This window comes from Dermacentor andersoni, chromosome 1, assembly GCF_023375885.2.
Source record: "Dermacentor andersoni chromosome 1, qqDerAnde1_hic_scaffold, whole genome shotgun sequence".
NCBI lineage: Eukaryota > Metazoa > Arthropoda > Arachnida > Ixodida > Ixodidae > Dermacentor > Dermacentor andersoni.
In genome coordinates, this window is record NC_092814.1 from 172,443,469 (window position 1) to 172,460,080 (window position 16,612).

The 16,612-nt window shown below is 43.2% G+C and overlaps 1 protein-coding gene across 2 annotated transcripts in view; it reads right to left on the reverse strand.

Annotated features, from left to right (window-relative positions):
* The window catches only part of LOC126547442 (uncharacterized), an 86,399-nt gene that overhangs the window by 43,399 nt on the left and 26,388 nt on the right, over positions 1-16,612 (reverse strand). For both annotated transcript variants that reach the window (XM_050195446.3, XM_050195444.3), the window contains exons 8-11: positions 12,295-13,103; positions 8,608-8,806; positions 1,605-1,740; positions 1,315-1,476 (exon numbers count right to left, since the gene is read on the reverse strand). In XM_050195446.3, the coding sequence (XP_050051403.2) occupies positions 1,315-1,476; positions 1,605-1,740; positions 8,608-8,806; positions 12,295-13,103 (1,306 nt within the window). The remainder of the gene's footprint in view (positions 1-1,314; positions 1,477-1,604; positions 1,741-8,607; positions 8,807-12,294; positions 13,104-16,612) is intronic.

A 16,612-nucleotide genomic window follows, 5' to 3' on the forward strand; every position in this document is an offset into this window, starting at 1 on the left:
CGGGCAAACAGGATAAATTTAAAGTACGGTATGTTTCTGCTATTTCTGAAAAATAAACACCATGCAAATTTGTGAAGTGGGAAACTTACGCAGAGCGTGCAAAAGCAAAGCTGCATTAAAGCACACCGTAGGGTCTAGGCGACACTACAGATGTGGTCACACGTCGTATCAACCCTTCTGTGCCCGCCATGGTAGCTTTGTGGTTATGGCATTGCTTGAGGTCACGGGTTTGATTCCGACTGTAGCAGCCGCATTTCAACAGGGGCGAAATTTAAAAAATCTTGTGCACTTAGATTTAGGGACACGTTACAGAACACCATGGTGTCAAAACTAATCCAGAGTGCGTCCCTATGGCATACCTCACAACCCAATTGTGTTTTTGGCATGTACAGCCCCATAACTCTATTAAAGTTTAACACTTTTGCCGCAATTTGATGTGACATGTGAGGCAATGACAATTCTAACCTTCTCGTAGGTTATGAATAATGGCGCACAACACCACCTCAAGCAAACACATCTCATTGTGTGTTCTGTGTACTACAGAGACAAACAGCAGTGGTACATGCAAGGTAACATTTAACATCAACTCACCACTCTTGTGTTGGAATAAATCTTGAAGAAATTAAACATTTGCCGTCAACATCATAGCTAATTCTCGTCAACCAAAGCAAACAGCACAGAAAGCTTCGCTTACATTGATTATCACAGTGCGTGGGATCCACTATTTTTTTTTTTCAATTTTTGCTCTTCGATAATATCACCTCGCACTATATTTGGGTCTGTGTTATACATGGGTATTTACGGTATGTACTAGATCTAGCTCTGGGTGTGTTGGCCGATGCCGCTCACGGTCATGGTGGCAGATGCGGAATATTCTTTCAATCACAAGCGTTATGTATTATGCAAACAAAAAAGCCGGTACTTGGCCAATTGTTTTAAAAAAATTATTTTGGGGTTTTGCATGTCAAAACCACAATATGATTATGAGGCACGCCGTAGTGGGGGACTATGGATAAATTTTGACGACCTGAGTTTCTTTAAAGTGCACCCAATGCATGGTACATGAGTGCTTTTGCATTTTCCCCCCAATGAAATGTGGCCGCCATTGCCGGGATTTGACTCTGTAGCCTCAAGCTTAGCAGCACAACACTATAGCCATTGTGACACCACGGCAGGTTGGTACCTTTCCAATAAGCCCTCGTATGCTATGTGATGTGATTTCCATGGCATCAAGGCTACCAGATGATTTTTAGCACAAGCCAAACATACCACACTGAGGTAAGTTGCATTAACAGCAAATGAAAATGTACCTACCAAGAATTCCTTCGAGTTGAGCAGCCAGAAACTCTCGCTTGAGCGGCAGCTGCAGTTGACTCAGGGTCAGACAGGCCCTCTCTTGGACCACTTCATCATCTCCACAGCCACCACGTGTCTTGAGTCGTTCGACTTCTGCTAGGCAAGCCTGCCTGCGCTCCGCTAATAGTTCCAAAATCCGCAATCAAAAGTTAATTTCAGAGGACAATAATGACATTAACTTTAAACATGCACAAAGGGCAGAGACAATAGTGTTCACACAAGTACACATTTTAACCTAATAGACTTACTTGCAAGCAAAAGCAGGCGTTCTCCTTCCACTTGTTCAGCAGAGCCAAGAAACTGCATTGTGGAGTGACACACATCCAAAGCTCGGCTTGCCTGAGCCATCACCACTGACTGACCTTCTGCTTCCCTGGACAGAGCCTGCAAGACAACGGCAGACTGGTAATGACACAAGCACTAGACCACTGATGCTGCAGAGACAAGTGTTATAGTGAAGCGTAGCTATATTCATGATGTACTCAGATGTGAATGCAAAACAGGGCACTTGGACACCACACATGCGAAACAGGCCCCCCCCCCCGCCCCCCCAAAAGACTTTTTTATGCCGCCAATTTTTTTAAATAATAATTTTAAGAAGAGCACCGAGTTGCATGACCAGTACCTCAGCTCCACTATATCTGTTTAGCCCTGAAGTACTTGGATAAAATATTCAAACAGGGACCATATCACAACGTGCTAACTGCAAATATTGCCCAATGTACCAAGAAGGATAACCTTTTAATGTAAATAAACTGCCAAAAGGCTAAAGGAAGCCAGTATGGTTGTAAGCGGGAAAAAATACTAGAAAGAAAAGGCATTGTTTCAATCAAACATATTCATCTTAAGAAAGAATAAATTTTAAGAACTTGGAGCATTTTGATGTTAAATAATTGCTAAAAGCTGGGTTCATACAGAACATTCGACTAAAATACAAGAAGAATTAGCGAATTTCAAGGATGACAAAGGCTGAATTTCAAGGAGGAAGAAACAAACCTTATTCATACACATACATTGGAAAATAGTGAAATCTCCTTTTCAGCTGCAATTTCTTGCAGCTAAGCAGTTGCCAAGTAGGACACACACTTCAAGCTCTTCAATTAGCTTTTCAGAGTTGACTTTCCAATTGTAAGGATGTCAATCAGCTTCTAGCATGATGGTTGGCAGTCTCCTGCTTCAGCTCGTCACATTAGGTCCAAATTGGTGGAACTTACTTTCCGCCAGGCATTTTTAGATCCTCAGGCTCAAAAATGGAGCCATGATCGCAGCGGTGTGAACTAGCAAAACAACAAAAGTAGTTGGAGAGCCTGGTCGTTTGGTTCAGGTTTTGTCTAGCTACACCATGCAATGGTAATTTAAACACACTTGACCTTTGTTGCTGTGGACATGACACATTACATTGCTCAGTGACACTCTCGAAAGAAAATTATCTAGGATAATTTCCCAATAGAAAGTGTCCATGGCATAGGCGCAATGCGAAATTAGTTACTGTGAATGTTCAAAAGTCACCCCCAACCCGTTTTCAAGGAATTCAGGGTGCGCATTTATTTTAAAGGAGTTTAAAGGACCCTTGAGTCTTTTTTTTTTCCAATTTAAGAGTTTTCAAGGGTTTTAAAGGATTTCAAGGTGTACGAACCCTGTAAAAGATGGGCACAGAATTTTCCCGGAAAAAAAAAAAAGGCACTTAAGTGATTCCTCCAGCTTTGAACTTGTTTACAACGATAGCAGCAGGCTCTCACAGTCTGTGGCGTAGCTAAAAATTTATTTCAAGGGGGGTTCTCTGCCAACAACTACCAACCTCCAACTCCTTCACCTCTCTCTCTATCATCATCAGCCTATTTTTATGTCCAATGCCAGGACGAAGGCCTTTCCCTCCGATCTCCAATTACCACTGCCCAGCGCCAACCAATTCCAACTTTGAGCCTGCAAATTTCCCAATTTCATCACCCCACCTAGTTTTCTGCCGTCCTCGGCTGCACTTCCCTTCTCTTGGCACCCATTCTGTAGCTCTAATGGTACATCGGGTATACATCCTACACATTGCATAGCCTGCCCAGTTCCATTTTTTTCTCTTAATGTCAATTAGAATATCTGCTATCCGCGTTTGCTCCCTGATTCACACTGCTCTCTTCCCGTTTCTTAACATTACACCTAACATTTTTGGTTCCATCGCTCTTTGCGCAGTCCTTAACTTGTTCTCGAGCTTCCTTGTCAAGCTCCAAGTTTCTGCCCCATATGTTAGCACCGATAGAATGCAGTGATTGTACACCTTTCTTTTCAATGGTAGTGGTAAGCTCCCAGTCAGGATCTGGCAATGCCTGCCGTATGCACTTCAACCCATTTCTATTCTTCTGTAAATTTTCTTCTCATGATCAGAGTGAGATTTGACTAAGATAAACATACTCTTGTACAGACTCTAGAGGCTGACTGGCGATCCTGAACGCTTGTTTCCTTGCCAGTCTATTGGACATTATCTTTGTCTTCTGCATATTAATCTTCAACTCCACTCTTATACTTTCTCTGTTAAAGTCCTCAATCATATGTTGTAATTCGTCCGCAATGTTTCTGAGATCTTCATCGTTGATCCTCACTCCTAAGCCTTCCCAGTTTAATAACTTGAATACTTTTTCCAAGCATGCAGCGAATACCATTGGAGAGGTTGTGTCTCCTTGCCTGACCCCCTTCTCGATAGATAACTTTCTACTTTTCTTGTGCAGAACCAAGGTAGCTGTGGAATCTTTGTAGGTATTTATAAGATATTCACATATGCCTCCTATGCTCCTTGATTATGTAACGCCTCTATCGCTGCTGGTATCTCTACTAAATCAAATGCATTTTCATAATCTATCAAAGCCATATAGAGTGTTATACTAGGAGAATGCCAGCAAACTTGAAACAGAAAAAATCGAGAGGCAAACATAGACAAAGCGACAGGAGGCTTGCTTTGTCTGTCTGCCTCTCGATTTTATCCTAGTGTAATTATGTACCAACTAGCCCAACAAGCTACTCTTATGAACCCATATGGAGAGGTTGATTGTACCCTGCAGATTTCTCGATTACTTGATTGATGACATGGATGTGATCCATTGTAGAATATCTGTTCCTGAAGCCAGCCTGTTCTCTTGGTTGATTGAAGTCAAGCGTTTGTATATATATATAGGTTGTACACCACGCAAAGACAAATTCCCAGGACAAAAATACTTTAACAACGAGGATGTACGTTTTGCAGCACGGTGGCTTTGGCCCGGTCTTGGATCGTCTTTGCCACTTTCACGTCCTTCTTTGAAGCGTTTGCTCTAACGCTTCACAGCGGCCAATTAAATGCAATCTTCAATGTACACGGCAGCCATACGGCGACTAATTTCTTTTTAGGAAACACCTTCAGCTGTCAAAAACCTCGCTACACCACGCTGTTCAACTTTTGGAGCGTCCATTATGTCATGCAACCATGTTCAATCCAGTGTATGAGAGCATTAAAGAACATGTATCCTCACACCTGCAGGTCACTTTTCTAAATGAGAGATGCCTGTGTGCTGCGCGCATGCCTCGCAGATAATGAATCGAACCGTTATTGAGCGGGGTGGGTTGGCTCACTTTCATTTGACTTGCCCTCGTACATTAGAAATGCAAAGATACAATGAAATATACAAATGCAAAGATACAGCTTGATAAAGGAAAAGAAGTGTCACTGGAAACAAAGTTCACTGCACATATTGGGGGCGAGGACTTACGGAGTCGCCATCTGTTGGAAGCACCTCCCTTGCATAGTATGAGGGATCACACAAAGCACTACTCATAGGTTTGGCTTATGGCGCTTAATAAAAACACCATGCGGCAGTCCTCCTGTACATTTCTGCAAGTACTCTCAAAACGAGGGAACTTTATTACTGTCAAAATAATAATCTTGGGCAGACTGAAAGCATAGAATCAATTACAGATGCCATCTGTTTACCGAATACGCACAGTGAAAGCCACTACGTGCGGTCGCCCCGATGGAGTCGTGCGGTCGCCCCGATGGAGCCCCGAAGGTCGGCAATTGCTGAGCGCAAACTATGTGAAATATGTTCTTATAGTGGGCAGTCTGTATAACCTAGTGGCGCATAATAGAATGAAGCCTCAATGCAAGCAGTGATCGCACGGGTTTGCGGTGACCGACTGCGCGTCTGCATGCATGTCCATGCACAATATTTCGCTTTTACCGAGAGCTTTTTCACAGTGTCCTGTGAGCTTTAGGCCGCAGAATATGTGCATTGGACCATCTACAAGCAACCATTGTTGCGTGGATGTTATCAGAGCTCTTCAAAAACAATTCCTTTTAACAAGGGAATTCGACGCCTACGGCGACTGTGATGTGCCGTCACGATGATTCAATATTTATTTTTTTCCTTCTAAATTCTTGGACGTTTCAATATTACTTCTAAAGTTGTGTCGCACTGTATGCACAAGCGGGTGATTTCGCGCTGCTTCTTTTTCGTAATACAGTGCATTAATTCATAACACAAACATGATTATATGCCATGCCTTTTTTTAATGTGAGTCTTACCACTCCCTTTCCGTTCCAGTGAACTTGCCAGTATCTAGCATCACCAAGTTCATAGACCAAACCGTCATGACGTTAGCCGGGCAGCGGGCGCAGGCGAGCGTCTCGGTGAGCGTTTTCTGCTACTCACCAAACATCGCGCAGTCCCGGCGCCGTAGCAGAAATCTTCCTGGCGTCTGTGCTTGCTGCATACTCGAGTTGTAGCCAATGGCTGTCCGCCGGTTCTAAGCTTCTCCAGCCAAGCTTCACGCAGCTCCTTTCGCTGCGGCTACGTGTGAATAAGGCTGACACCGGGCTCCGTCGCGTACGTCCGGCACTGCGGCACCGAGCAGTAGCCTACCATGCTGCATGCCTCCAAAGGCAGCCACTAGCTGTTATAGTGATTTCAAATGTTGTCAAGCAGACACCAAGGCGGGAAACTTCAAACTTTCATTTTCAACTCACTTCGGCGCTTCCGAAGCAGCCGACGTGGCCGCTGTGTCCACGTGATCCCTCATGTCACGTCACACTGACGGTGGCGCCAGCTTTCCCAGTGGTGGAGCTCGCCCCCAATACACAAAACCTCGCAACAAGATATTTAAATATATGTGTAAGTCTCCAATAAATCTACGTGTCTAAGAAAAAGTCACTGCATATAATGCAGCAAACAAGGCAAATAAATATGTTGGGCAATCACAGATTCACAGATCACAAAATCTTAAGGCGTTCCTTTCACTCCCCCCGATGTATCGCGCGCGATGGAAGGCGGCGCGCTTTCTTTTCGCTTTTTTCTCTTGAACACAAAACTGAGCCAGCATTGTCAGCTCAGCCACGCCCGTCTGCTAGCCAGAAAGCATCCAAAACTCTGCCAGGCGAAAATCCACTCGACCAGAGAAAACCGAACGTGCACCGAAGTGCGCCACGCGGTGGACGGGGCAACACGAGAAAAACGCATGCACTCTGGCTGGCTCCTGCAGCCCACGGGTAGCGAGAACAAGAAAATTGAAGAGGCTCAATGTGTCCTAGCGAATAAAAGTCAAAGTCGAAAAATAAATAAGAATGTAGTTACCTTTGCTGCCTTTAGTGTCTTTGGATGCTTTGGCACAGGTGAAAAAAATGTTGATATTCTCTTCTGTGACACGACGGCACAAATGAACGACCACGACATTTCATTTCATCGAACCTCGCTGCGTGCTTTGTCAACTTGTCTGATAGTGTGCTTATTTGGCTTATCTCATTGTATGGTCCACGATGTAGGACTTTAGAAAAGTTAATGGACCTTTGGCGTCAAATGACTATAACAAGATTAAACCCACAAAGTTCCGGAATTGAAAATCTAAATCGTGACTTTGGAAATGTCAATACACCTTTCGCATCAAAAGTTTATGAGAACTTTACACCCATAAAGTTTCGGAATTGAAATTCATGCGCTTCGTAGATTCTGCGGCCTGCACGAGATGCCGCGAAGAGCCTGCTAGCCATCAAAACAGCCTTGAAACTTTGTGCTCGGATGGGGCTCCTTGCGTTAAGGGACTCCTGGTGCATGGGTGTTGCTGCAAAATCCAGCCAGAGTTCGAAATGTTCATGCTGAAATATTTTTTCGAGGGTGAAAAAGACATTCTAGACAAAATACAGAATGATTTCCGGTGCCGGGGGTTGTTTTGGCCGGCAGTGCATGACAGCACAAAAAAATTCTGGGGAGGGGGGGGGGGGGGGGGGCTGAAGCCCCATAAGCCCCTCCCTCCCCTCCTGGCTATGCCCCTTGCTAGACAAGTGACATCATTTTCAAAATGCTTTTCTTTCGCACGGCGTAGTCGACGATTTGGTCAAGTACCAGGAATGAGAAGCTCTTCGACGAGATGAAGGCCTGGTGGGGAGCAACAATGGCGACAAGTTTGATGCATGTGCCCGTCCCATCTTTATCTGTGTTGGAACTTTTAGCGCTGATCCCCCCTCAGCAGTCACAGTTAACATGATCTGGAATGAGGTAGAGGTGCACCATGAGTGGGGCCGCAATGTTCTTTGCATTGGAGAGGAGATCGCCCCCATGACAACCTCACTCACAAGTAGGATTGGATTGGATTGGATTCTGGGGTTTAATGTACCAAAACCATGATTTGATTATGAAGCATGCCATAGTGGGGGACTCCGGATTAACTTTGACCACATGTTTAAAATGCCCCTAATGCACAGAGGAAGGCCATTTTTGCATATCACTCCCACCGAAATGCGGCCGCCGCGGCCAGGATTTTATCCCATGACCTCAATGACCTCGTGCTTAGCAGCACAACATTACAGCCGCTAAGCCACCGCGGCGAGCACTCACAAATGTGGCGTTCACGAATACCCACTCACGTAAGTACACCTACTCAGTTTTACTGGCATTCACTTGCATTCATGTTTATGTCAACTCACACACACCTGCACTCACTCACACTCATACTGGCGTCCACTCACACATGCTGGCGCTCCCTCATGTTTACTTGCACCCTTTGTCATTTACACTCACTACTGCAAAATGAGCGTGAGTATGATTGAGTGTACTCATGAGTATGCCAACCTCTGTAAAAATCTGTCTGAAATAACATGATATATCAAACTTGCTCAAGAGTTGTGCAATATCAAAATGTATTACACCTGACTAGTGCCCCGACGATTTGAAGGAGTGACAACAAATAATACACATCAGCTCTGTTATCAAGGCTTGCAAGTCAGGGAACTACCACACTCACTTTTATTTGAGCTTGTATGTCCAACTGGTTGGTTGATTGTGCTGGAGATGGAAACTGCATCTGACATGGTTTTGCAGGCTGCCCTGCTTGTCGTATTGGAGTGCACACTTTGCGTCTGTAAACACTCTGCGTGTGCACTAGCAGCTGATCTTCCTCTGGGGGCAGAGGAGCCCTACTTGGCTTAGGTGGAGGGGTAACCCTGCAACAAGGACAATGCTATCTAACACAGCTGGCTTACACTAAGTACTCAACTTTGCAGGGCTATCTTTACTCAGCAATCAAACAAACAGCAGCAGAACTGATAACTATGCACTTGTGAAAATTAGGAAAAATGACAGAATTCTTTTTAATGGCCTGTATGGCAATGAAACATTATGCTACTTCCATAAATATGAATGAAGTATGCCCAATGAAAACATTGTACAACACGTTCACTTTCCATCCCAGCACTGCAAAGGTCAGCACAACAGTTTGACAATCATTCTAATGTAATGGCATCAAATGCCATACAAAAATGTAGACAGGTGAACCCTTAGGGCACAAATTCTGCAAAAGTGATTAACTGATGGTGCTAATCCCAAAGCAACAAAGGAGGCCATGAGAGACGCCACAGTGGAAGGCTTGCGCTTAATAAATGAAATAAAGAAACGATAAATTAATGGAAATGAAAGTGGATGAAAAAGCAACTTGCTGCAGGTGGGGAACGATCCCGCAACCTTCGCATTACACTTGCGATGCTCTACCAATTGAGCTACCGCGGCACCGCTTCCCCATCCACTTTCTTGGGTATTTTATGTTTCCTAGTAGAACCCTGGGTGCGTCAGCCAGCGCCACCACTCACAAACCTTGGCGGCGAATGTGGAACATCCTTTCTGCCGCAGGCGTCACGTGAACGTGACCTTTTTGTGGGTGAAGGCAACCGGTATAAACCCACACATGCTACCTGACGGCATCAATGTTGCCGGATTCGAGACCCTCGTTATGTAATAAACTAGAAGAAAGGGGGTTAACCGAGGGGCCCGATCTTTATTAGTCATATCATTAGAGGCCAACAAACACTACCACCAAGGAGAGCATAGGGGAAATCACTTGTGCTTAATAAATGAAATAAAGAAATGGTGTGGGTTTATACTGGTTGCCTTCACCCCAAAAAAGTTCACATTCTCGTGATGCCTGCGGCAGAAAGGATGTTCCGCATTCGCCGCCAAGGTTTGCGAGTGGTGGCGTTGGCTAACGCACCCAGGGTTCTACTATGAAACATAAGATACCCAAGAAAGTGGATGGGGAAGCGGCGCCACGGTAGCTCAATTGGAGGAGCATCGCATGCGTAATGCGAAGGTTGCGGGATCGTTCCCCACCTGCGGCAAGTTGTGTTTTCATCCACTTTCATTTCCATTAATTTATTGTTTATTTCATTTATTAAGCATAAGCAATTTTCCCTATGCTGTCCTTGGTGTCAGTGTTTGTTGGCTTCTTCTAATAGCCTATTCGTCATATAAGTTGTTATAAGGAGTACCAATGGCCTATTTGCTTTTTGACAATCAATAGCCCAGTCAGAAACAACTGTTGAGATTACCACTTAGATTTTTAACAATTCAACTTATTGGCTTGACAACACAAAACCTTTGATGCTTGCAATGCTCACTGGGTCTTATAACACAAATTTTTTCCTCAGTTCAAGTTTACTCAAGCATGAACACACCCGGGCAATTCACATCAATAATTCATCCACTAGTTCAGTACGTTCTATCTCACATGCTATGTAAGGAAGAAAAATTTGGGTCACCAAGTTGTGCCAGTGGTTTAGGACAAATAGAAAAACATTATGGTAGATTGTTACCTTAACAAAAAAGCTGAATTATGCTCTTTGCTGATCAAACCAAGCTACAAAGATCTATTATTTGAGGATTCAAATTACAATTATAGCATTAACTATTTTATAGTTTCAAGGTATTACTAAGCCAGTGACTTCCAATCAGGACCAACTGACCACAACAAGCCCCATAAAAATGAATTGGCATTGACTCTGAATTTCAATACAAATTCTGACACACATGTGGATGGCCTTAGTCTAGTAGTGCACAGTTTACAAGACCGGAAAGCTTTATTTGTAATAGTTCTAATACACTGAAAGTGAGTGTAATATTTATTTACGCTAGCTTATCAGCAAGCCCTATTGCACTGTACACACTGAAATACAAATAACTTTGAAACCAGTGTGCAGGTAATAGAAATTACCTAGACGCAAATATGTATGCAATGTAAATTTCTCACTGACTTACAAGAAACTAATAAACAATTGTACAAGACAAATATGAACTCTTATCCAACTAATATCTTATACATGAAATACAAAAACTATTCTGACTAATACAAATCTGTATTGGTATTTTCACTGGGGAATAGTAGCATGCTTTTGCTGCTCAGTTTGAGAACAATCATTGCACACATTCCACTGCAGCAACAAATCCCAAAATTACAGAGAGGCACTGTCTTGCATAAACATTGCCATGACCATGGTGAAACTTCCCTTTTGTGGTAATGTTGCCAGCACTGTGGTTGATATAGCAGCAGCTAAGCAAACTTATATTGTTAAAAACTTGAAAGCAGAAAGCTGTAATAATGCATTCCCCCTATGTAAGCTGTTCAAGCAAGCCATAGAGTATTGAAGAGATGAAGCTTTACAACATTGTTCATTATGACAATTTTTTTTCCATTGACAAGCAAATCTAACTGCTTGGTTTTAGATACAGGGGATAGTGGTTGGATTAAAATTAGACACTACTTACATTGTCAAACCACCTGAGCAAAATATTTCAAGTCTGTCATATCCAATGCATGCCAGTTCACATTAGATGCTTAGAAATTGAAATGCACGGTAAGATACCTACCAACCCTTTTGCACTATTGCTGTGGCACTGAAGTTAAGCTACTTTTTTCTATTTCACGTAAACACAGAGACTAGTGGTATTTCATGTAAACAGAGGCTAGAGGAGACCAGTGGAAAAACAGACAGAAAATGACAGCATAAGACACTGATAAGGTGGTGTTCTTTTTGACGTTACTAGCAATTCAGGAATTTCAAAGGTCATGACTTCTGAATTGTTACAAGTTATCTGCTTTGTATGCAGCAAAAATTGACTGGTTTGTTTAAATTTTTTCTATTATAAAATTAAGGGGGCCTTGCAACACCTTTTATGAAAGGCATGATATGCATTTGGAATTAAAATGCATTTACACAAATCTTTTCTAACAAAAAGTTAATCAAATGCTATTGCTTTCATGTCCTCACAGCCTTCCTCTTCTTTTTGTTTTTCCTACTACATTACAGGCTGGGTGCTACACCAATCCAGAACAGTATTCACCACTGTTCCATTCTTGGAAAGATTTTCATTTTGATTTTAAAGCGGCAAGGTTTTTGAAAAGTTGAATGAGGAGGCAGGCAGCCTGTTAACTGAAATTGTGGACTCCCAGTTGCATGTACAAGAATAATTGGCTCATATGTTCATGACAGTATTGTTCATGACAGGGCCCCTCCAAGTCAAGTTCGTTTCAATTCTTCTGTGGTAGTTTACATTTTCATACTGACACAGCTGTTCATGGCTTGCGGAAACAAGCATCCCAATTTCAACTAGGTAATTGAGTTCAAGACAACAATGCAAAAAAGTGCATAGACAAGGTACTTACGTTGGAACATTGTTCCAGTCCATGGGTGGCAGTTCAGGGTACAGACGGTTTTTCGATACTTCTTTCTTCAGGGCACCCATAACATGCTCTTTTTCAGGAGAAGCATCATTTTTTAATCCTTCAAAATGATGATTACTGAATTCTTCTCTGCTCTCTACTGTGTTTTCCATCATCAGAGCCTTTTCTCTTACTATTTCTTCCTCTAGTGCCTTTACCTGGGCATGATGCATGTCATATGCAGCCACATCACAGGGAGTGTTGGGCATTTTTCCCGCTGCACCTTCAGCCTCTTCTAGTGTTTGTTCCCAGCTTTCTCCTAAACCAGACTCATCCATCCCTTCAACTTCATTGGCTGAGTTTAAGGTTGCAGGCTGCACTGTTATGGGGCTCTCACTTGAAGTTGATAAGTCAGAGCTATTCTCTGAAACACTGTCAACACGAGGCTTGTACTCACACTCCTCTGATGTGTCAGACTCTGAGGTCTCCACACGTTTTACTGTAGATGGTACCATAGTTGAGCATTGTGCATGTGTGATGCTACTTATGCTGCCAGTAGTACACAAAGGGCTCTGTCCAAGACCAGCATTGTTAGAAACCGATGACTGCAGAGTGACAATTTTGAAGCTTTGAAACTCTGGTGTCAATTCCCGTTCCTTCTGCTGCGTCATGGCCTCTAGTCGGGCACGTGCTTCAGCAACCCTGCAGTGTCGCTCCGGCTCCTCCAAAGTGGCCTCACAGTGACTTGGTGCGGCAGATGTTTTGGCTTGGTTGCACACATGCTTTTCTAAAGGCTTGCTTTGCTTCACCACCTGAGAAAAAATTACATGACATGTAGAAAATACAACACAACTGAACTGTTTTCATACTGAGAAACAGCTACAGTGGAGATACAAGAGGAAAAAAAACCTTTAACAATGAGCAAGAAATACAACAGTAAACGATGCAATATAAAATTACACCAACATCACAACATCATTGTACAATGGCCCCGTACCTTCCAAAAAAATATGCAATCAACATCTCTTAATACTATACATATACCTTAACAAAGTTCATCCTGAACGGGTTATATTGTATGTACCATCAGCAAAAATTTAAACACGAACAAGACAAAATTGAGTGGAACGCCGGTTTACATAATTATATGGAAGTGCAATGTGCAGTCACTCCGTGGACGGTTTCTAAGCATGGTGCTGTACCAACATACTTTTTCAGAACCTAAATTTTACAAATGCAGGCGAATATGAAAATGCAACAAGACACTCATTTTCATTTTGTTAATTCTTTAATTTATGCTGATATTGCAGTGGAACCCTGTCCCCATCTTTTATTGCGATAACATTGATATGGACACTCCAGGCGAATTTTTGCCGTCGCCGCCACCTTGATGTTCCATATAAAGTCTAAGGGCGATAACACCATCACAGTATGCTTTATGTGTGAGTGAAAGCGCGCAAGAAGAGCCAATGATTGGGGGCTCAATCTGGCGTGCGCAAGGAAGGAAAGTGGGGAAGAAATGTGACGTCTTTTGTCGCTAGGAAGGCCTGCGGGGGAGGTGGCATATTACTCAATCCAACGGGAGATGATGATCACAGCTCAATCTAGCGTACGCAAGAGAGGACAGAAGAAAGGCAGTTCACTGTCTTCTGTTGTGCACATGGTCCCGGGGGAAGGGGGAGGCGGCGTTGTACTCTGGCAGCAACTTCTTATTCTGCGGTCGCGCATGCCCTATTTTGAAAGAGATCTGCAGAGTGTAGATGCGCCAATGGCTCATACCTCTCGGCAGGCTGTGTTCTCGCTGCTCAATTTGTACTGAAGCAATAGACAGCACAAAGGTCACTTCGCTCGCTTCTGCTGATACGCTTCCTCACACCAGCGTTTTGACAGCGAGTGTTCACGCTCATCAAGTGTGATGTGTTCATGTTTGCCTGTGTGCGCTGACGCCATGCTGCGAATGTTTCAGAGCTTATACAGCCGATACAAGTATCCTTACTCCATACAGCTGTCCACTAACTTGCCATTGCAATCGATGCTTCAACTTTCGGGTGAAACTGACCTTTTCATGAGACTGCAGAAAGAGTACGTAAGGGTTGGGAAAGAGTACCAGAATAAATGAAAGCAGCCCACTTTTAACATGAAAACAGTTCATTTCATGAAATGTAGATGCAGAGGTTAAAAAAGATTTCAGACTGGCATCTGTCATTTCATTTATTGGCCATCAGCACCAAACATTTCTCCAGTGTTTGAAGCACTTTGTTGCTGTCCAGATCCCATTGAGTGTTAATGTGCCTTTGGCGAATGTCAATTAATTCATCAAGCTTTTACTAAATAGCGACTCTGGCGATTTTCTTTATGGCAGGGAAGCAGTGGTTTCAAATTTTTTTGTATATCATGTCAAGCAAAAGGTAATTCAATTGGCATAAAGATGCAGAAATAAATAGGTAGAACACACAACATCAAAACTGGCACATACAAAGAGGAATGCTATTGAAAATATCTTGAGACAGTGGACAGTGCATTTTGTTTTTTTAGACTATAGAGATTTATTATAGAAAGGCTAGAAGTGTAGTGAATGTAGCATTTTTACAGAGGAGTTTCAAGGCGAGCTGGACATATTTTGCCACTAGTGATTGAGCTTCAGAATACCAATGAACAAAAAGTTGGTTAACTTCTTTATTTTAGCTTTGGAGGCAATCACATACAGTACACTTCCGTTAATCAGATTTTTTGGTTAATTTGATCCCGACCTAAGGTCCCGGCCAACGTCTAGCATTTCTATGGGCCCAAACTTTCGTTATTTCGATGCTAAAATTGGCCTTAGCCAGATAATTCGAACTTGACCTGGCAGCATGTCTCGGCAGAGCCCGGGGGACAGCAAATGCATTGAACACACATAAAAAATCTCCCCTTGAAAATGCTTGTTTTCGACAGGCCCTAGGAAGATTTGCAAGAAATAATGGTTGCTCACAATGTCTGATTACAGTATTTGCCTGACTCTAACGCATGCCTTTTTTTCCCCAAGAAAATTGGGCTAAAAATCGTGTCAGTGCCGTTCATAGGCTTTGTCGCAGAATATGGCTGTATGGCGGCGAAGCTGACTTTAAAGTTCCGCGCAGCTAAGCTGATTTTCGGAAACCGGCGGCCACTGTGCAACACATTAAACCCTTACACATTTTTCCTTGCTAGAAAATCAGGTGCGCGTTAGACTTCTACTTTGCTTAGGAGCTTTAATGTTATATCTACATTAGTTTTCTACGTTGGACACACACAAAGCGGGTGTACATTTGGTTTGTGGGCATGTTAGAATTGCGGTGTGAAATGAATCGGCGGCGTGCGACGTTTTTTTTCTGCATCTTGTTTAATTCGACCCACCAGATAGTTCGATCACCATCCTCTGTATGCTCAGGGTAAAATTAACAAAAGTCAAATTTGGAGGCAGTCACATTTTAATGCACAGTAAATTTTTTTAATCTTGAAAATCGCATCTAATTCGAGATATTCATAAGAATTTCAACACTAAATCCATACAATATCGAAACCAAGCATGGTGTGCTGATGTGACTGACAGAAAAGCCCTGTGATCAAGCATGCGACGAAGTTTGAATGATGGCCTGAATAAGTCTGAGAGCTACTGCCTCTTCAGACCAACACATTACCAAACCTACACATATACAGCAAAATGTACCCACACACATATCGCGGCATCTGCTCCTGGTGCAGTGACACATGCCCTACACTCTTTCACATCTCCTGGGGGTGTAGGGGCAAACCTCAACCCTTAGACGCCTAGCACATCATTTGAGCGGTGAGAAGTACAGCTGGGCGATACCCTGGCGGAACAAGAAGCACTCGTCCAGCAAGTACGTCGAGCAGCCAGGGCCAGTGGAGCCCTGGAATGAGGACACCACCCGCTCGACCTCAAGATCGACGACCTCGATGGTCCAAAAAAATGTTTTCTCTCTCTCTCTTGAATGATGGCATGCTGCAGAAAATGGCCCGTTGCGGCATATGCTTGCCAAGCAAAACGTGCCATATCAATATCTGTCGTGGTTGACAGAAACATCGTATCAAATTTCATCCCACTTTTTTTTTGCACTTGGTTTGCCATGTGGCATTGCGCACTTTTTGTCACATGGCGTTTTGGTCCAATATGATAGCAAGGCAGCCTTTTTGCACTCCCAGCATGCTCAGTTTCAATACTGTTTAGATTGAGCATTGGAATTTGATCACGAATATCTTGAATTATGTGCAATTTTTTAGACCCACCAGATAGTTCGATCACCATCCTCTGTATGCTCAGGGTCAAATTAACAAAAGT